Source organism: Strongylocentrotus purpuratus, unplaced genomic scaffold, assembly GCF_000002235.5.
Source record: "Strongylocentrotus purpuratus isolate Spur 01 unplaced genomic scaffold, Spur_5.0 spur5_scaffold_11, whole genome shotgun sequence".
Lineage (NCBI taxonomy): Eukaryota > Metazoa > Echinodermata > Echinoidea > Camarodonta > Strongylocentrotidae > Strongylocentrotus > Strongylocentrotus purpuratus.
Window position 1 is genome coordinate 12,625,927 of NW_022145596.1, and position 21,203 is coordinate 12,647,129.

General features: G+C 35.8%; 1 protein-coding gene and 1 non-coding gene across 2 annotated transcripts; both read left to right on the forward strand.

Moving 5' to 3' along the window:
- The first annotated feature begins 2,062 nt into the window (after positions 1 to 2,062).
- On the forward strand, positions 2,063 to 2,224 carry LOC115917777. Its single transcript, XR_004063455.1, has one exon. It is a non-coding gene; the product is annotated as a U1 spliceosomal RNA (small nuclear RNA).
- Positions 2,225 to 3,368: 1,144 nt separating this feature from the next.
- On the forward strand, positions 3,369 to 19,933 carry LOC587199 (electron transfer flavoprotein-ubiquinone oxidoreductase, mitochondrial). The gene is made up of 13 exons (XM_030980672.1): positions 3,369 to 3,492; positions 5,464 to 5,577; positions 6,377 to 6,529; positions 8,728 to 8,886; positions 10,031 to 10,149; positions 10,713 to 10,790; positions 12,135 to 12,281; positions 13,239 to 13,304; positions 13,972 to 14,190; positions 14,821 to 14,989; positions 15,523 to 15,705; positions 16,438 to 16,659; positions 17,376 to 19,933. Exons 1-13 carry the CDS (start codon positions 3,459 to 3,461, stop codon positions 17,537 to 17,539), a joined length of 1,827 nt encoding a protein of 608 aa, XP_030836532.1. The 5' UTR covers positions 3,369 to 3,458; the 3' UTR covers positions 17,540 to 19,933.
- Positions 19,934 to 21,203: the final 1,270 nt, after the last annotated feature.

The following is a 21,203-nucleotide window of genomic DNA, read 5'->3' on the forward strand; positions in this document are numbered from 1 at the left end:
TTTAATATCGTAAGTTCGTACTGTAAACAAATAGAGGGTATTCCAAAATTTATGTAATCTTTTCATTTTGCCTAGTCAAAAATTTGAATAGATTCAATTCATATTTAAATGGATATTTTTGAAAGAGAATGACAGGTCAGAAGTAAAGATTTCTTAGGGGAGAGGGGACTCTCTCAGGCGTTCTAAAGTATACTTTATCAAGATTCCCTTTAAAGGTACTATGTCCCTTTTGCAGCCAACCTCAAATTCTGTAGAACTTTGCAGGAATTATGAAAATGTCATGTATGTTCTATCTGTGAAATTTAAACGTTAGCAGTGTCCTCATATTCAAATTATGCAAGGAAACCCGTTTACTTGCCAGACTTCACTGTCAGACACTATTGAGTGACTGACTGGCTTTTTTCTTCTTTGGTAATAACATACATGAAAAGAGTTGTAAAGGGTACATGAGCATTTGTCTACATCAATAACCCACTTCTTGTGATGGCCAACATTAAACTGATTGAATCTTTGCGCAGCATAAAATGTAAGACCATTCGGTACAATTGTCTGAAATCAAGACTATTACTTTTGGGCTCTATAGCCCTAAAGTCGATTTGACAACTCATAGTCATTATTTTCCCACTTGAAGACATTTTCAAGCCCCACCTTTTTTAGGAAAGTTCTAAATAAGTATTATCTTTCAAATGCAGTTGGAATTTAACTTTTTCATTTTTTGGCCTGCAAATGGGAATAGTACCTTTAATAAGGGAGGCCTATATTCATTTGAAATTAAATGAAAATTATTATTTCTTGCGAGAGAGAGAGAGAGAGAGAGAGAGAGAGAGCCTGAGAGGGAGGGGGGGGGGGGCCGGTAGCTCGAATTCCCAGAAGCTCTATATAGGTTTTACCGGACTGAATATTGATTCGTTCCTTAAAACCACTCGGCCCTCGGAGGTGATTTCAAGGTAAATATCAATCCAATAACTCTTAAAACCTGTTGCGATCATTCATTAAATTGACTTTCATGTAATTAATTCCTGCACTTTTTATCGTAGTTTATGCCCTGGTTCATGCATGGCGACGATCGATTTTGGTTCAATTTAATCCCCAGATGAATGCCCGAGCATTCAATATCTTCCCCGCCTATTCCTTACTTTCCCAACGTGATGACGAGAGCGACAATGATCTCTGCGACTACCGTTTTGACTCGGAGATTGACGAGAAATGCAAGCAGAAAGTTATGCACGCGGTACACAGACGCCGTCGATTTTTTTTTCTTAATCGGGGCAAATAGATTCTGACTTGGTAATTTTTCCAAACTGCTATAGAGAGTACTAGATTTTGTTTGTAATGCAAAAGCCTTCTCTTAAGCTTCGGATCTATGATATAAATTTCAATCATGTTTTGTACTCAATTGCGATGTTGATTAATCGAAATACCATTGAAATCGGTATATCACAATGTAGATTATTAATTTTCTTTCATATAACACCAAACGCATGGTGGTTCCATGCAGGTTTCCTTAAAATGTTATTTACAAAATATTATTTATCGTCAAAATTAAGGGCCGCTTTTTGGACGCCCCCTCCGACCGCTACAAATTAATGAAAACAGCAACACTGAAATACTGTGTATTATGATAAAATCTTTCTAATAAAATAAGGTGAGCTTATATAGTTTGTGAACGAGTGGCAAATAACTCAAAAGCTAAGCAATTACTTTGGCCATGCAGAAGCTGTCACTGTGCAGTCACTTCACGCATGCGCATCGCCGATGATGACGTCATGTGTTCTACTGATGAATATTCATGATGCATTTACGACCGAGTATGATGTTAGGATATTTTGCCTTTAAAATGTAGTTAATTTCAGCTATCATAATTGATCCATGATTAATTGAGATTGTATAATCAATATCAATATTAGTATAATATAATTTCCAAATATTGTGAATAACTTAGATATCATGATGAAGTAAGAATAGATTTTATATCACACTTTAGGCCACGCACGGACTTTTGTAACTGTTTTATTAGTTTACAATGTAAATCTACGTATACCTCGCGTTTTCTTCCCAACTCATACTTACCTGGCGCAGGGGTCGCATTGATCAAGAAGGATGCACCCCCAGGGCGAGGCTTGCCATTGCACTCCGGCTTGCTGAATCTTGCGATTCCCCCAAACGTGGGGAACTCGGGCGTATAATTTATGGTAGCGGAGATCTGCGTTCGCGCTATCTCCTACATCTCAAATGAAAAGTAAGAAATAAAACCAAGATATTACAGTACACATCCAAGTGATATCGTGTACCTAGTAATTCGGATCTTACCTTCACGACATTTTCTGGTCATTATGCCATTAACAATCTCCAGTGTGATGAACTATGCAATGTAGTTATGGTTGGTATACCCAAGAAGTTACTAGTAACTTCTTGGTATACCGAGAACAGAAAGGATATTCTTAAACTCACTTCAAGTGATCTATGTGATGAAGTTAATGCAATTGAGATTAGAATATACTTTTTTTTGGTGGACAGTTGCTAAAATCGATTTTGATTTATCATTATTGATTTACCAATTATTGAACATGCTTCTCTAGACTGCAGAGAGTTCGGCACGTGTGAATAAGATTAGGAATAAACACATCACTCCAATCTCTCAGTTAAAAAAACGGATTGAATGCAAAATGCTTGTCTTTGAGGTACTCCACACTGAGTAGCTGAAAGATCTCATCACCATAAAGCAATCCCATTACTCACTCCGTTCTTCTGCCCCTACCATCTAGAAGTCCCCGAACCGGGAATCGTGCATTTGTGCATGTTGAACCAGCGAACAGAATTAGTGGCATTCGAAACATTCAATGCCCGGCCTTTCAGAAACATGTTAAAACGATTTCATTTACTCAGAGTAATTTCATAATGTTATATGTCGTTAAAATTCTGGAAAGAGATTTGTTTACTTGTACTAGTATTTTGTGCCTTGAGCTAACTTTGCATGCGCTTTATATATATTTTGTAAATTTGTGAGAAATAATCAAGATTTCCTACAATTAGTCAATACAAAAAAAGCAAATGTAATTTTTGTATTGCCGCCTTTGTCCCCTAGCCTTGATAGGTGTACAAAATGAATTTAGCTAAAGTAAATTAAGGCGTTTAATTGGCTATAGAATTACAGAGCTTTATTATTTTTATATGGGGTGGGTAGCTGAGAGACACTTTCCGGCTCGGTTGCTGATATAAGCTTAATCAAATGTCGTGTTCACCCCTCTTTCTGATGCTGAGATGCGTAAGTCTAATTTAGATTTCATTTGTTTTGAATTTCTATCTCTTACAAATTGGGATTATGTAACTAATTTCTCACTGATGTAACATAAACTATGGTAGCCGTAAGTGTGATATATCAAGTGACGAACACACATCATGACAGTAGCAAAGTACGACAAATATTTTCTTCTTAAGGATACCATAACGTTCGTAAGATGGCTTCGGTACTGATTCGTAGCAGCCGAACTGGTGAGATAATTTTATATTTTCATTGAAAACTGTGTCATTAAAAGGATTGAAAAATCATTCAAATTGTAGATATGGATATGTGATTGATGATGGGAATGACAGTCTGTATGATTATCTTATCTTTCATGCTGAAATTTACCACAGGCCACAGGGATTATATTGTACAGGCAGAGGCATTGCATTGCCATTGGCCTTCCCCGTTGCTCCGGCCGACTGAGCTGCGGTAGTGTGACTCGATCGATCGGATATCGAAAGGCTTCGCGAAAGCCGAAAGGCTTAATTTTCTTGTAAAGATCTTTAATATGTATTCGATTGTTTATTTGGCATATCAATTTAGACTGTAGACAGGCAGTGTCTATGAGCCTGGCTATGATTAGCCTTTGCTTTGCTTTGCCTGGTGAATATTAAGTCAATCTGAAAAAGTCAAAGTGACCTTCAGAAACATGGTGAAGCCTGAACTTCTGACAGAAGTTCAGGCTACACCATGTTCACAAAGCTTTGGTATTAAAATCTCTTAAACTTAAACAAGGGGACGTCCACACTGTCTCAATGTTGGCTTTTAATAAAACGTAAAAGCAGGAAATGAGAGAAAAAAATTAGTGAAAGTTTGAGCCAATATTAAATGGATCTAGGCAATATCCGATGAAAAATAGGAAAGTTAAATAGAGTCTAGATTCCAGGAATAGTAAAATCAAATTGGCAACACTGGTTTATCTTGCAAGCTCCTCTCCAATTTGATCTGTACAGATAATTTGGTAAACTTTCCATATGGCATATAGATAACGGAATAGATTTTTTTCATACAGGGGTTATAATAAAAGTGTTTGCAATAACTAATTAATGGTGAATGTATGATTACAATTTTCTTAAAGGTAATACAAAGTTTTGGTATGGGGTCATGAATTTGGTTCAAATGAACACATTGGAAACAAATGCGATCCTACAATATTCAGTGATCGTTGTCGCAGTTGAAATCGAGTCTAAAGTTATGAAATATTGTAAATAATAAATTCTTTATGTTGTATAGCTCCCTTTCAAGGTCAAGATATTTATATAGCTATAAAACAATGTTCTTGACTAAAATCGACCGATTAGCTATTCCCGGTTGGAAATTATATATCACAACTACATTCTGAGATTTTCATGGTCGGAGCTACCATTGTACGCCCGTAGGCGCTATTTGAAATTTATCAAAATTTATATATTCAATTCTTCTCTAAAGCAAAAGTGTTTTGGGGGCTATATTTTCTAGTGCTTATAATACATCCACAGGGAAATCCAAATATATCAAAATTGTAAAGAATCACTATCCACCCAATTTTCGAAATTCCCCAAAACTAAGGGAACTTTATATTTTTTAAGTTTAGGGAAAAATTACATCAAATTTTCATTTTCATTTTCATTTTCTACATAAAAATGACGTTGAAAATCAATGTAAAAAATAAAAATATAAGGACTTAGTTCAGCTAATCTGTCTGGTTTTTGAGGAGCTGCTGCGCGCGATCGGATTGGCAATGATGCATAAACTGCATTGCGTATCTTCCCCACACTACCCTGTATAATGTACTTCAGTCTCTGTATAGAGGTGGTCAGTGGAACCAGACGTAGTCTCAGCAGAACAATCATCAAAATCAGAGACTGAAGCTTTCAATCTACACTCAGCTCCGACATGTCAGAATAGCCTCTAGGCTCTAGGCCTACTTGAAAGTTATCTGGAAAAATTGTGTTGGGTAGGGAGGCTGATAGGAAGGGTAGACCCAATTAAATTTCATTAAAACTATCAAGATGAGTTGCTAAAATGTTTCTAATCTTGTGAATAATATGTTCAGATAATGGCTAAACTGTTTTATTCTATATATAGGTTGTTGATAGATAACCTCACACATCAAACATCCAAACTGCTATGACTGTCAGTACGGCTATTTCATGGATACTGCTAACTCTTTCATGTCACCTTGTTCTATTTCACAGCGGCTATACAGTTTATTAGAGCCACATCATGTGCTCAGTATTCATCGGGAAACACTCCCAAGATAACCACGCATTACACAGTCATCCCAAGAGAGACAGATGACAGATGGAAAGGTAACAAAGCAGTTGTTGTTTGAAAGTTAATTGCCTGTTGTCCATCCCTATTCAGATTATTGTATGTTGGCTTTCACAGGGAGCATCATGTTTGCCCTTCTTTTTTTTAAATGATTTTCATTTAAAAAAAGATGATGTGATGAAGTGTAATTTCAAAGATGATTGTTCAAAATACTCAGCTGATGGTACATGTAATTTGATGAGAATGTAATCATGTTTATCTTTTATATAAGATCATGTGAATATTACAAGTATTCATCCAGTGTAAATACCAATGTTTAATGGGCACTTACTAGTGACTTCATTTCATAGAATCATTCATTCAATTTCATAACCACAATTTATTATGTACCCCTCTCTAGTTCTTCTTTTCTTCTATGGGTTTTAATTTATTATATCTATCAGGATTCAGAAACATTTACAAATTCTAGATTTTTCTTGATTATCCTTACTCATGCTGAGGGTGTCTTGCTCATAGCACAAAATAATTAGAAATGAGTCAAGCTTCCCTTTTCCTTTTATAATTTACAGATGTTTTGCAGCAAAGAATATTGTGACAGGTAGTATTATATTTTACCCTCCTATTCATCATCAGAAAAGAAAAATATGAAGCAAATAAAGCCTGTCGATAGAGATATCCTAGATCCAAGGAAAATCTATAGAAAATGGCTACTGGCCCTAAGTGGCCTTTCTTACTTTCTAGACAGGTTCAATTGTTCAATGAACTAGATTGTAGTTGTGCTTGTAGTGATATGATGTAGGAATAGATGAAAATCTAATGACTTTGATTTTATTTTAGATGTGGAAATGGAACGCTATGGGGATGAGGCTGATGTAGTGATAGTAGGAGGAGGACCTGCAGGGTTGTCAGCGGCGATACGTCTCAAACAACTCTGTCAAGAGAAAGGAACGGATCTTAGGGTTTGTGTGGTGGAAAAATCTACTGAAATGGGTGAGAAATTTGACATAAGTATCTGTACCAAACTTGGCATTGTTTTATGATAGCTCTTCAAAAAAGAATTACTAGAAAAATAAAGTTATTTGGGGAATTGTGGCTTTTCTGTCATGTCACTGTTAAACTTCAACTTATTCAGAGTTGATGGTGGAGTTCAATACTGTAAACCAGAAACTTTCATGTGCACATAATGTAGGCAGATTTTGTGAGTGGTTTAGATTCATGAAAATGTTCACCAAATCTTTGCAATTTGCAAAAGTTTTTATTGTGAAACTCGCCGTTCCTATTAATTCTTGAAAGTTTCATGTCATAGCGTTTTCAGGTTTTACAGTATTATAATTCTTTGTGCTTTAAGAATAACTAAATAACGAGAAAAATTGCTTTAGCTAGTGCTTTTCTTGTTCATTCACATAAAGTGACATGGAAAGTTGTGCTATATGAACTTATGCTACATGCAGTAATTAACATGTGACAAACATTCTGGGTATTTTAACCGATTGGACACAATTTGATTTTGGTATGACACACACTTTCTAGAGACTCCAGCCCAAATTAGATCGGGTTTAAACAGGCATGGAACTTAAATATTTTCAATATTTTGTTATTATTTATTTAGAATGGGGTGGGGGTGGGAGGCTTGAGTTTTTTACATTCATTTTCTTTGTCTGCCTCGCTTAAAAATTATCTCTGAAAAATAATATTGGGGGGGGGGGGACTTCAAGCCCCTCTAAAACTACTACTGAAGCTTAGTATTCAAAGGGTTAAGAAGTTTCATACAATTGGATAGTTAAAGTTAAAGTCATAAACCTGCTGAGGTCATCATTTTTTCTATTATTGTGTCATAAATATGTTTGCTAATAGATTTAATGTCATAAACTTCACAGAACAATATAGGCTGTGTGCAAAGTCCATTCCTCTAATAGCTGAGCTTATCATCTATAGTGCCATAGTATCAGTGGTATACTCCTTCTGAAAATAGAGCCATGCTATAGATAATTCATTTAATGTGTCTTTATCACAATTATCAGACCCTCACACTGAAAACAAAATCCTTTTGAAAAATGTGCAAAGTCCAAGGCAAGGGAGATTATGCCCACAAATCATGTACTGAAAAATAAAATGTTATTTGTTGATAATTGGGAAGGACCCCCGGATTAACACAATTGTTCTGACTTCTGAGGTTTGGTAGAGTTTACATGTATTTCCATGATACAGTGCAACCTGTACATAAAGACTGTTCAAGAGAGACAAGCAATGTGGCCTTCATAAGCAGCCTAAAGCAGGTGGTCTTTATTAACAGATTAATTCAGTACAGGTTTAATTTAAAACACTGTTTGAATGAGAACAAAAAAGGGCAGAATGTAATTTTTGTGGAGATATGATGTCTCTCTATACATATAACTGAAGTGGATTTGTTTTCCTTGATAATTAGAAAGAAAAAACAAATTCTTTATCAATTATCTACCTGTAAATTTATTAGGTACCTATTGGAAAAAGTTTATTATCAGCTTTCATGAGTTTTCCTGTCAATGTACTCAATTACTCTTCTCTTTATTGTAAATGTATTCAACTATTCATACTTGATAAATAAAGTCCCCCAAAAATTAAACAACATTTAACAACATAGCATGTCCATCCTACATATCTATGTATCATAAAAGAGTTTCATCTGGACGGTTGTAATAATTTAATTATTTGAAAGTCTGCGGCTTACTTCAGTCTGCCAATCCTCATCTTAGGAAGATGTCTATGTTTGCTAATAGATTTAATGTCATAAACTGTACAGAACAATATAGGCTGTGTGCAAAGTCCATTCCTCTTATAGCTGAGCTTATCATCTATTGTGTCATAGTATCAGATATTGAAACTGTTACAGGTTAAATTTCTCTTTAGGATGTGATACAAAAACTTTCAAATCCATAGCTATGTATTTCACATTGTATATTATAATTCTGAGTCCATATCTGGTTTATCTATAATTTTGATTAATTCTGATGTAGTCATTATTTTGTGTAATGTCATATTTTTTGCTGTTTACTTGTAATTCAATACTCTTAACATGTTTCTTTTGGTATCTCTCAATTTTCAATCCTCTTCCTTTCTTCTTTTTTTCTTTTTCTTCCGCTTTAATAGAAACATTAGTATTAAGCGCTTTATAAATATAATATAATTTTTATTATTATTATTGTTTACAGGTGGCCACATATTATCTGGTGCCTGTCTGGAACCCAATGCTTTGAATGAGCTCATCCCAGATTGGAAGGAGAGAGGAGCACCTCTCAAGACAGAGGTCAAAGAAGACAAGTTCTCTTTCCTCACAGAAAAACATCGCATTCCAATTCCTGTGCTTCCTGGTAAGACAACCAAATAACAATTTAAAAGTTTTGCTCAAAATATCACCCTTCCCCTCCCCACATTGACTCCCTTATTGCTTATTCATATGCAGGCCTGATAAAAACCCGATTTAAATCGGTTTTCCAATTTTTTATATTTTTCCCGATTTTTGTTTTTCTTCCCAATTAAAAAAAAAAAAAAAAAAAAAAAAATCCAGATTTTTTTTTTTTTTTACCAGATTTTTTTTCTTCTTCCCTATTTTATCCTGATTTTCCCGATTTCCACCTTATTTTCTCTGTTCTTCCTTATTTTTTCCCAAATTTCCCTATTTTTTCCCAATTTTCTTACTCGAAAGGGGGGAATGTTGTTAGATGCCATTTTTTCCCCGCGAATCCTCTTCTTTTTTTTTTACTCAAGGGGAGGCGTGGTTGAGGGGAAAACAAAAAACCTTTTTTTTTTTAGTGCTCACTATCACCCCTGATATATCATTTTGTATGATTCTTTTACTAGTTTTACTGTTTATGTTGGCTGTCCAGACAAACACACTTGGGTTTTTATACAGCAACCGAATTCCTATTTTTTTACTGTCAATATTTTACTACAGTGTATTTTAATAATAATTATGTATAAATAGTATTTCTTTTATATTTACTGTTTATTGATGTTACTGTTTTTATTATGGAATTGAATAAATACTGAATTGAATGTAAATGATTAGTACTTCCATGTCATGTGATTTTAGGAGCTAACCATAAACCAACACTAATTTATAATAATACATAACAAAGAAATAAATGTTTGTGCGGGATCAATGCTACATAGGCCCGAAAGTACTATGTGTGAGTCTTTTGTGTCTGTTCATAAACTGTTTTTATGTAAAAGAATCTGAGCAAAATATGATAAAAAGATGTTTTCTTTTGGTTAGAACTAAAATCTGTTAGATATTGAATGTGTAGTCCTAGTTCCTCATCAAGCATTTATGCATCTATTAATTACCTCTTTTAATTACAAAAAAATCAACAACTTTTTTCAATGGCAAAAATGATTTGTATTGCATAGTCCACCAACAAAAGCCAATAAAACCTGTGGGAAATGCCGATAACTTTATTAGAGTGTTTTGAAATTGAAGACTAATTTCTGATTTACTGGGTTCATTCGTCCTAGGTCTACCTATGAACAATCATGGTAACTACATTGTACGTCTGGGTAACTTTGTACGTTGGCTTGGAGAGCAGGCAGAGGAACTTGGTGTGGAGATCTACCCAGGGTATCCAGCCAGTGAGGTTAGTATGTTGGTACTGATCGATTTAAAGGGGTGTAGCAGGGTGGGGGGGGGGGAGGATGAGGGGGTAGACCCACAATTAAAACCAAATCTGTAAATTTTTCTGTGAATTTGTATATATGTTTGTTTGTATTTCCAATTTAAACAATTCACACTTGTCTGCAAATTTGATTCTGACACCCCCACCCTTCAATACTGCCGGTATTCAAAATAATCTTGTCAGTAGCCACTCCCCTGCTAGCTGATATATATCATCTACCATACTTTTGATTCAATTTCATATTTGGTAGAATTCAAGTATTTTTATTAAAAATGTTAATGTTCCTCGGAAGTTACAACCTAGGTGATGTTCCAGGGCCAAAATGCACCCATCATTCACTCTTAATGGGTAATTTTATGATGGCATTGTATGATTCATTTTGTAAATGTGTACATGCATATTGTATTTGAATTGAGCTAGCCTTTGCAGCGAGTAATCTTTTTCAGTAGATGTTGTCCCTTTTGGTTTTATATTTGACTATGGCCATCACAATGAAGTATTTATTTCTTTGCATCTCTTTCCAGTTGTTATATCATGAAGATGGCAGTTTGAAAGGCATAGCAACCAGTGATGTGGGTGTGGCCAAGGATGGCTCTCCTAAGGTAACACAATGTAGATTGAGACTCTAAGCTAACAGTGGAATGAATACCAGGGGAGTGTGTCGCAAAGACTAAGATCGAATTTAAGTTAGACTTAACTATGGCAGGCCGTTTATGCCACTGTTTGCTCTCATGATTATGATCTTTAGATAATATTTTTTCCTTCAATAATGAATTTTCAAAAAATGTAAATTTTTGTCCATGATTTGTACATCTTTTGAGAGACCAATGCCTGTAAACGGTGAGAGCAAGCAGTGGCATGAACGGCCTACCATAGTTTAAGTCCCAACTTAAAGTCGATCTTAGTCTTTGTGAAACACTCCCCAGAAGCATTTCCCCTTGTTTAAAGTCTTGAAAGAATCTTGTGTGAGAGAATCTGTGGTAAACAATTAATTTGTATGCTGGGTGACTCTTGAGTTTTTTCTTTTAGTTTTGTTTGTTCAAATTATTTCTATTGCTCTCATATTTGGTCAAGAAAGAACACATTTCCCTGTATTCAAATGAATTTGAAAAAGAAAATCATTTATCTGCAGAATGAAAGAGCCTGCATGCTACTTGATTTAATTAGGAAAATTATGAATGATTTTTTCCTTATTGTTAAAGATTTGCTGTTGCTTTTTGTGTAGTTGTTGCAAGGTATGATTTACTTTTCAAAGATCATTGGAAGGAATATGTTAGATCAACCATGTTTTTAATAAAAATATTGCTTATGTTAGTAAATTGAGTAACAAACTGGCATTGTTCGCATGTTGTTAAATGGTGTTAAGTGATGAAACACAAAAAGTTATTACAATTGACTGTGAATCGTTTGCCTTGAAATGCACATCCACATTATATTTTCCTCGTCCATGCAGCAAACGTTTGAAAGAGGGATGGAGCACAGACACTTCACAACCACTTGAGATAACGGACAATATTTTAGCTACAGAATGGAACCAGTAATATCATAAAGAATAAATAAATCACAGGCTAATTCTTGAACCACTGTAAATAGATGACTTCACTTTTGAGAGAGAATCTCTTGCCTTGTAGAAGTGTTGTAGTCGCGAGGTTTAAATGCTTGACTTAAAATTTAATGGTTGTGGTTCAATCCCTGACATGGCACTAATGTCCTTTGGCAAGGCATTAATCTTCATTTGCCACACTCGACCCAGGTGAGGTAAATGGGTACCTGGCAGGAATTAATTCCTTGAAATGCTGGAGCGCTGTAATGGCAGCTTGGCTAAAGCCTGGGTAATTATAAATGCGCCTCGGAATAGAATTTCTAGATAGAGGGCGCTATAGAAATGCCTATTATTATTATTATTATTATTATTACTGACGTGTCATGTTTCCTCCTCCATACAGCAAACATTTGAGAGAGGGATGGAACTCCATGCCAAGGTGACGATATTTGGAGAAGGGTGCCATGGACATCTTGCCAAACAGCTCTACACTCAGTTCAATCTTAGAGAAAACTGCCAGCCACAAACTTATGCAATTGGACTCAAGGAGGTAAGTCGTAAACCAATTTTAACCTGCAAGTTCTATGTTGATCTGTCAGGTGACTAGTCATATGACCAGCTGTGATTGTATGTCATGTGATCAGTATTGTATTCTTTAAAAACATCTAATGCTATGTTGGTAAATTGAAGAAAGCAAGTGAAATGTAGAAGGAAACAAGAATGTATGACAGATAAAAATCTTTTAGTCGAAAAAGGAAGGTAATGAAAAGCAAAGAAAAATTACCTTTAGGTGAGTGGATGAAAAATGACAAATTTTTGAAATACCCAACACTCCTTGACACAAGAGAGGTCCAAGGATGAGCGAGCAGACCGTTAGCTAGTGTATGGGAGTGTGTATAAGAGTGTAAATGTGAGTGTTTTATGAGAGTGTCCAAGGTACAGGAGTGAGAATAGGAGCGTGTATAGGAATGAGAGCGTGTATTGAAGAGCAAATGGCCTGCTTGCTCATCCTTTGACCTACTCTTGTGTCACCTCACAAAATATATTTTAAACGTGAATTAATTTGCCTGTTATTGCCTTAGTCATATTAGTTATGAACTTTGTTATGGATACTGTATATTATACTTTGTGACAATGTCAACCACATTTGTATGTATTATAATTCATTGCCAATGTAAATTGTTCATAATTCAGCCATCTGGCTGCGAAGTGCAATCAATAAAACCTTTTCAATCTCAAATCTCAATCTAGGAGGGAAAAAATGCTAGCTATAATGGATTATGTAAACCATGCTTAAGAAGTAGATGAGGTCAAGATGAATGATGTAAGTGGACAAAAGATGACAAAATTATGATTATGAGGCAAGATAAAGGTGAGGAAGATGTAGGAAATGGATCAAAACTAGGAAAGCCTGGAAGAATTGAAGGGGATCCATTGAGGGAGGTTCTCTTTTTTTATAAAATCATTGTAATGATTTTTTTTTTTTCTTTCTTTCTTTTTGTTGTAGGTCTGGGAAATTGATCCCAGCAATCACCACCCAGGCAGGGTAGAACACAGCATTGGTTGGCCATTGGTAAGTCAATTTCAAGAGAGAACATCGTGGTAATGCAGAATCTTTAAAGAAATTCCTAGAATTTAGATAAGTGAAATAAGAGTCCTAATCTGATTAACTAATCTCAGTTTTCTGAGAATGAATTGTTTTGCAATATGGACATTGAAGAATGCAAAAACATGACACATATTGGTTTTGTTTCTTCAATTTGTTTGATCTCCATTTGGTTTTGCAGTTTTGTATGATATGATCGATGGTGCGGTATAGATTTTAGACAGTTATACTCTATATGTGATGTCTGTACTTGTATTCTTAATTTGTGTATATCTTTATATTTGATTCCATTAAAGCCTATCTGCACTAGTTTGGCCAGGAGGGATTAGGCCTCCCTTCATGGTCACTGACAGGTGGTTATCTCATCAAATCAGCTCTCAATTAACATAAGGAAAAGGGGACCATGGGGGACTAACGGTCACTGATTAGGCATTGTTTGCTATATAGAGGGCGCAAGAAGCTATAAGTAGTGCAGTGGGGCTTTAAGATAACAAAACATTCCAGAGCAATCTTTGCTACTGATGCCTTCAAGGGAAATATCCTTCCACATGGAGGCATTGTGTTGGGGGGAAAAAGAGTACTTCTCCAGATCTTAACTTGTTTCATAATCCAATTTCTTTTGTTTCCCTCCTAGAACAAGAACACATATGGTGGATCTTTTATCTACCACTTGGATGAGGGTGCACCCCTTGTAGCAGCAGGGCTGGTGGTAGGGCTGGACTACTCCAATCCTTACCTAAGTCCATTCAGGGAGTTCCAGAGGTTCAAGCATCATCCTTCCGTCAAAGCCACCTTCCAGGGTGGAAAGAGGATAGCTTATGGTGCTAGGGCACTCAATGAAGGAGGGCTTCAGGTAGGTTCTTGAAGTAGTGGGAGTTGATGTTGGATGTCTTCTTGATGAAAGACAACCCACTTTATGTAGCACATATTACATTTGAAACAAAACATATTTTTAGAATGCACTGAATGAAGAAGCTTTTCAGGTATGTTAAAAGCAAATCTTAACTCCTTTCATATACATATGATATTTGAAAAAGCCATTTCTTTCTTCTTCTTTTTTTCAAACACAAGATGTTCCCTTGGAAGATTAAAAAAGTCACAATGAATACAGTTTTGAAAGCCCACGTATCACTCTTGAAATTTCATTTACTGTAAGTGTTTGAAAAATAGCAATACAGAAGTCCTTTATCAAAGCATGTACACATATTTAGTTGTACAAATCTTCTTTAATCCTCCACTGGTAATCCATTCTACATCGATCACAGTGTAAAAAAAAAAATGGAAAATTTTATTCACAGAAGCTTTTTGGTCTTCAAATTTCGAAATTTGATATTACCATGGTTCTATTTTATTTCTTTTCCCAGAGCTTTTTTAAGTTTACAGAGCTCTTAATGAACTTACAACTCTTCGCCTTTTTTTTCTTTGCTTACGGTATCCATTATCTATCTCATGTCTTTCCTTGCCCCTCTCTTCCTATCATCAGTCAGTACCCAAGTTGACTTTCCCCGGCGGTGTGCTCGTTGGATGTAGCCCTGGCTTCATGAATGTACCTAAGATCAAGGGTACCCACAATGCAATGAAGAGCGGCATCATAGCAGCCGAAGCTATCTATGATCGTCTCACTCAGGAAGATGCTTCCTCAGAAACAGCAGGTGTGTATAAGGAGTTTCAGAAAATGTTTGGTATTTGGAGTTTGTAGATATGGTTGATCTTCCTAAGTTTTGCAAAGTTTGTTTAACTCACAGGAGGATGTATATTTTTATTCTGATCATAAATGACAATTTAAAATACATACATTGCTGTCATACTATCAAAGTAGGAGTAGTGATGGTTAAACCAAACACCTTCTTAATTTGCTTACATTGACCATTTTTTAGACGAGAATCTGGCTCACTAGCTAATTTCATGCAAGTCCCATGCATGAGAAAGGTTCTGGTTTCTAGTTGTACAGTAGTTCAGCCATTGTCACTCTTTGAGTTAAGAACTAAACATTGTACATATTATTTAATCATCAGTTGTATGTTAAAACTTGTTTGAGTGAATGCTCATGCTGCATGATTTCAAAGAGTGGCTTGTCACCAGAAATTAATGAAAATAACTCATCTACAGTATATCAATATGACACACTTGTTCAGTCTCAAGATGTGCAGCGAATTCAATTCCCATTTGTCAATCTATCTCACAGGCATCAATGTAACCGAGTATGAGGACAGACTGAAGAGTAGCTGGGTGTGGAAGGAGTTGGTGTCCGTCAGGAACATCCGTCCGTCTTTCAGCAGTCGTCTGGGTCTCTATGGAGGGGTCATGTACACAGGACTCTTCTACTTCCTAGGGAGGGGAAAGGAACCATGGACACTTAAACATCATGGTAGGTGCAGGCCCCTAATGGGATCCTAATGGCAGCCATTTTGTTCTTGATATTTGAATATAATGCAATTCCTTCTGATTGATTGTATAGCTTATGTTCTGGTGACAGTTGCACCACAGTTGATATCTCACACTAACCAAACAAACAGTAAATCTAACCTTAACTGTAGGCCCCAATACCCAATACACTGAACAATCCATCACTCTATGTATAACAAAATTTGGAGGTGAATGTCAGATCACCCCTTTGAATGCTTTTGCAGTGCTATAGCATAATTGATTTTGTTATAGTAACAAACAGTAAATCTAACCTTAACTGTAGGCCCCAATACCCAATACACTGAACAATCCATCACTCTATGTATAACAAAATTTGGAGGTAAATGTCAGATCACCCCTTTGAATGCTTTTGCAGTGCTATAGCATAATTGATTTTGTTATATTGAGGTAACTTGCATAGTAGGACTTTATGCAAGAAACAATTGGGTGAATAAATTTCTATAAACAGGTTTGGTCAGCAACACATTAATAAAAAGAGTTGGTGTTTAAGCAAATCCAGAAAATAGTTACACATATGAATACTTATGGATATGCACACACATACCGGTATATACTATGATACATAAAATGTCTCAAGAAAAACTATATGAAATTGTAATGACCGATTCAGGAACATATTCCCTTCAAAGAATTAAAAAGTATCATTATCCCCTCCACTTCCATTTACTTGCAGGTAAAGACGCAGATTCCCTCAAGCCTGCCGCTGAGTGTACCGCTATCGAGTACCCCAAACCAGACAATGAGATCAGCTTTGATCTATTAAGCTCTGTCGCCCTCAGTGGTACGAACCATGAAGGAGACCAACCAGCCCATCTCACTCTCAAGGATGATAGCGTACCAGTCAACAGGAATCTGGCCATCTATGATGGGCCTGAACAGAGGTTCTGCCCAGCAGGTAAAGTTAGCTACATCACAGTCATTATTCCCCCCCCCCTCCCTGCAAAAAATAATAAATAAATTATTGTGACAAACTGTATGCATCACATTTTATCTACTTTACTTATTATTAATATTGAGCCAACTGAATCAGAAGGACTATGATCAGCTGCAACAAAATGCAGAAGGAAGGGCCAGTTGTTATTTTGTGTCAGATTGAAATCAGGTCTTCTGGAACATGGCACACCTTGCAGTCAAAGAAAGGCGTAAGTAGAGTAATGACTGACTAGTCAAATGAGTGTCCCTGGTTTGTTGCCGATAGGACTTTTCTCTAAATGGGATATCCTGTATTTTTCAGTAAAAAATATAGTTTATTTATAGTTCATTTATATTTTCACGTTCAAGTTCAAGTCCATCAAAGTTGGAGAAAAGCTGGGCCGCACAAGTTATTTGTAGATAGGTATTTACCAAATCAAAATCAAACAAGCATTGTTGAAAATATTCTTCATTGTTTTTAGTATTTTATCATCCATCATGGTTTTGAGCGTCAAGTAACACCTGACTGGAATACTCCCCCGGGAGTGGAGATTGTGCACTCAGTGTGTGTGGGCAAGCATTGAATCCAATGACTGGGGTAATAGTTAATCTTTAAAGCGCTTAGAGACATCATAGATGTTTAAGCGCTATATAAAAGCGGAATATTATTATCATTATCAAATTTCCTGTTTGTTACAGGTGTTTACGAGTACGTCCCGACAGAGGACGGAGAAGCGATGAGACTGCAGATCAACGCTCAGAACTGCGTCCATTGCAAGACCTGTGACATCAAGGATCCAAGTCAGAACATTAACTGGGTGGTCCCAGAAGCTGGAGGTGGACCAGCGTACAGTGGCATGTGATTCATTATTCAGTGTTAAAGGACTGTACATCTTGCATCCTGACTACGACTAGGTTTCGGAAGAAATTGCAATAGTTTGAGTACTTGAGATGTTACGATGTGAGATTTTTTCAGATTGAGGGCCTAACTGTTCATTTGAAAATAGGAGATTCTGGTCATTATGAATAATGTTATAATAAACTCCCCTCTTATGGTAATTTTGCTGCTCCCATTTACTGGGATTCTATTGTGTAAGGCCCTGATATAAGAAGTTTTTGACATACAGAGGTAATTTCACTGGCCTTACAGAGTTAGTTGTAATAAGCTTTCACTGTACTGAAAATACAGTATGTTGTTGGCCTTCCAGATAGAGAGAAGCTCTCTCAGCTGCAAATTACTTCATGGTTGTACCTCTTGCATAACTGCCCACCAACAAGAAGTCATGTATGCCATTAGCAATGAACCACAAAGCCATCTTCGGGTTTAAGGACTCTGGTGGCTTTAGATACCTTGTCATTTCTGCTCTTCCTATTCATATGAGCATTTAATAGTAACCCTAATCTGGAAGAATTCACCTTTTTTAAAACTCACATCTCATCCTATCGTAATTGATTTCAAAATGTATTAATTATAGTCCAGTTAGGTGTGCAATAGGCTTTCATACTTGGGAGCAGCGAAAGACAATGCAACCTTCCCCTCATTGGCTTGGAGTCTTCAAAATATTTGTTTACTGGTTTTATAAAGAAATACCAATGCAAATGCCAAGAATTTCAATGATAATGGTAATGATAGGGCATTAGACTGTGTATAATTTTCCAGGGTAATTCATTAATTCACTGTTCAAAAGTAACAGGTTATGATGTGTATGAAGATGGGCGATGTAGTAACCAGTAAATCTTGCTAGTTCCAGTCAAACTCCATAGATGTGCATGTTTTTTTTTGTTATGGATATCCATAGTTTGTGTGTGATATGTCATCACTTTGATATTACCGGTAATGTATCCTTCCCATCTTGAAGAAATCACCAATCTCTTGATGTTTTACGATCCATTGCATTTGAAAAACAAACCAGAATGGGAAGCACAGACTACAGAATAGTTGTTATTTTTATAAGAATTCTAGAGGCTATATATTACTAGCAAATATCACCATTTCACTTCTCTGCATTATGTGAGAATGCAAAATTGTATTTGCAAGTAGCACCGTGAAGTCAGTTCTTTATCAAGTGATGAAAATAAAAACTTTTAACTTGCAAACAATGACTTGTAATCTGACATGTGTGATTGGCTTAGCTCAAACAATACGTCGACCCAGTATTCGTATATATTTTACCAAACTGCGGAATGAGATATTTGTTTGTTTCGGCTCAGGAGTGCTACGTCGGTGAACTTCTGTTCAGTTCAGCAGTTTGGCCACAGCGCTATCCTACGAATCCTATGAATATTCCCTGGAGTGGACTAGCATTTGTACTCCTGTGATCCATAAGAGAGTGTACACAGTATTCTTTGCCTGGCTATGACCGTCGACCAGAACTATTTTTTTATTGGGATGATAATAGTGGTCAGTCAATCCTCTTTTTCAAGATTATCCCACAACTGCTGTCAGAATAAGTGCAAGTCACTACTTGTACATTCCACATGAAGTGGACATAGGTCAGAGATGCTTAATAGAGTTGTCCACTTCATAAATATATCAACTGTATCAATGAAATGTGAATTTAGAACTTAATTTGTTTTTTTCTCTCAAGATTGCAGGATTTCGATTGTATTATTTTGATCTGAATTGATTTGGAAAAAGTATAGAATTTGTTTTAAAATTGTGAAGTGGATTGAAAATTAATGAAGGAAGGAACATGCAAAAAGCCTTTTTTACACATGACATTGTGAACCACTTGAAAAAGAAAAAAATATCATTTGAAAATGAACGACGGCTAGAGATGAAAATTTTTGGTTGCAGTCTTAAAGGTCTCTATAGAGTGTTATAAGATACAAAATTGTGAAAGCCCCTCATGCTTATGATAGATGTCCTTTAGTTTATTTAGGCAGAGGGGCAATTCACAAAGATTTATGTCTAGACATAAATCTTTGTGAAACATTTCCCTGGACTTGTAGGTCGTGTATCGTAATGACCTCGAGCATTCACTCTATAAATGTATTCCTTCAAAACGCACAATTTGACAAATGTACTTCGTTTGAGAAGTTTCTGTAATTCTGGAATGCATGAATGTTACGGACCATTGTATATAAATCAAAGAAATTATAGAAGTTGAATGTCATGTGCACTTACAATTCAGTGATAAATGAATGAAATATAATGTATACTTGTTTATGAGATGATTGTTTTGAGGCAATAAATACTGTTGATACATTACTTTGTGTTTTATATCACAGTCAAATAATTTGTTTCTCATGATAAACTCCTATTGGTATGTTATGTGCCTTATTTTGTTACTGATGAAATCCTCATAGAATTATGTGTGTTTTGATTCACAGGGTTGGTTTTCAGAAGTCGAGATGAATTTGATCACTCTGTATCTATGGTCTTATTTTTAACATCTGTTAGCATTGGTACATGGAGAAGGTTGAATTCTTGTTAAAAGGGGCTTTTCTTTTATTATTGGTTTGGATAAATACAATATAGAAATGTCTCCTGAAGGGATAGCTCTTCAAGAAATAGCTGAAAGATTTGAACTTAAACTTTTGTTCCACGTGTGTGTAGTCCCACATGTGCATGTGCTTAACCATCTGATCGAGCCAATTTCTTATTTGGATGATTCCACCTCATGGTATGTACTGATATTTGTGGAGGCAGGGGGATCAATGGGGGGCTTCCCTTCAGAAGCAATGTTTTCCAATTTCTTCCAGTTTCTTTAACAGTGCAATTGCCATAAAATAACTTGACATTCATGTTCGATTTTAGATATGAAAAATTTGTGTCAAACGTAATGAAATATTTCCATCATTATAATTTCACCAACGCACAGATCAGTTTTACAGAGCAAGTCCAAGGTCCATGCATTTGATCACTAAGTGTCCCATACATTATTACAAGATGGGTAAAAGTCTAAAAAGAATCCCTGCAATCAGATTTGTCAATAACTGTGTAGATAATTTTACTAATACTGAATGCATGTGATATCACCAACCAATACCACTACATCCCATTTTTTAAAATATGGTTTCATGTGAAGGTAAGTCATTACATATGTTTTCATCCATTACACTAACATTCGGTCTAAAACCATCCAAAGATACCTTGAGCACACAATTCTTATCGGCGCACTCCAACCTGTGCATCTATTGTATACAAAGTATCACAAATAGTAAGCATAATTAATACAGAAATTGTAATTTTCCTTGTTATTTTGTATGATCCAGTGATTGTAACAATCTTTTTATGTAGTTGGGTGTTGGCAATGTACGAGACGGATCACATTATACCTTGGATTTGCCATGAGCATTATTACAGTCATTACCCCCTTCCCATTATTTTCACAGGCAACTTCCATTTTGACAGTCATCTATAGCAAATCAATAATCTTCAAACATCTTGTTTTACTATCTAGTACATGTAATGTAATATGTTTGTATTTGAGGGTCTCCAACTGTACAATACAAGGATTTCCCTGTACATACACCATCATCATCATCATCACCATTACCATGGAAACTCTTATCACATTTAAA

Excerpts from the sequence above, each read along its gene's own strand:
- LOC587199 (XM_030980672.1), top strand. The coding sequence starts at position 3,459 with ATGGCTTCGGTACTGATTCGTAGCAGCCGAACTG. Across the intron at positions 13,305-13,971 it reads ACAGCATTGGTTGGCCATTG|AACAAGAACACATATGGTGG; the intron begins GTAAGTCAATTT and ends TTTCCCTCCTAG. Across the intron at positions 16,660-17,375 it reads ACAGAGGTTCTGCCCAGCAG|GTGTTTACGAGTACGTCCCG; the intron begins GTAAAGTTAGCT and ends TGTTTGTTACAG.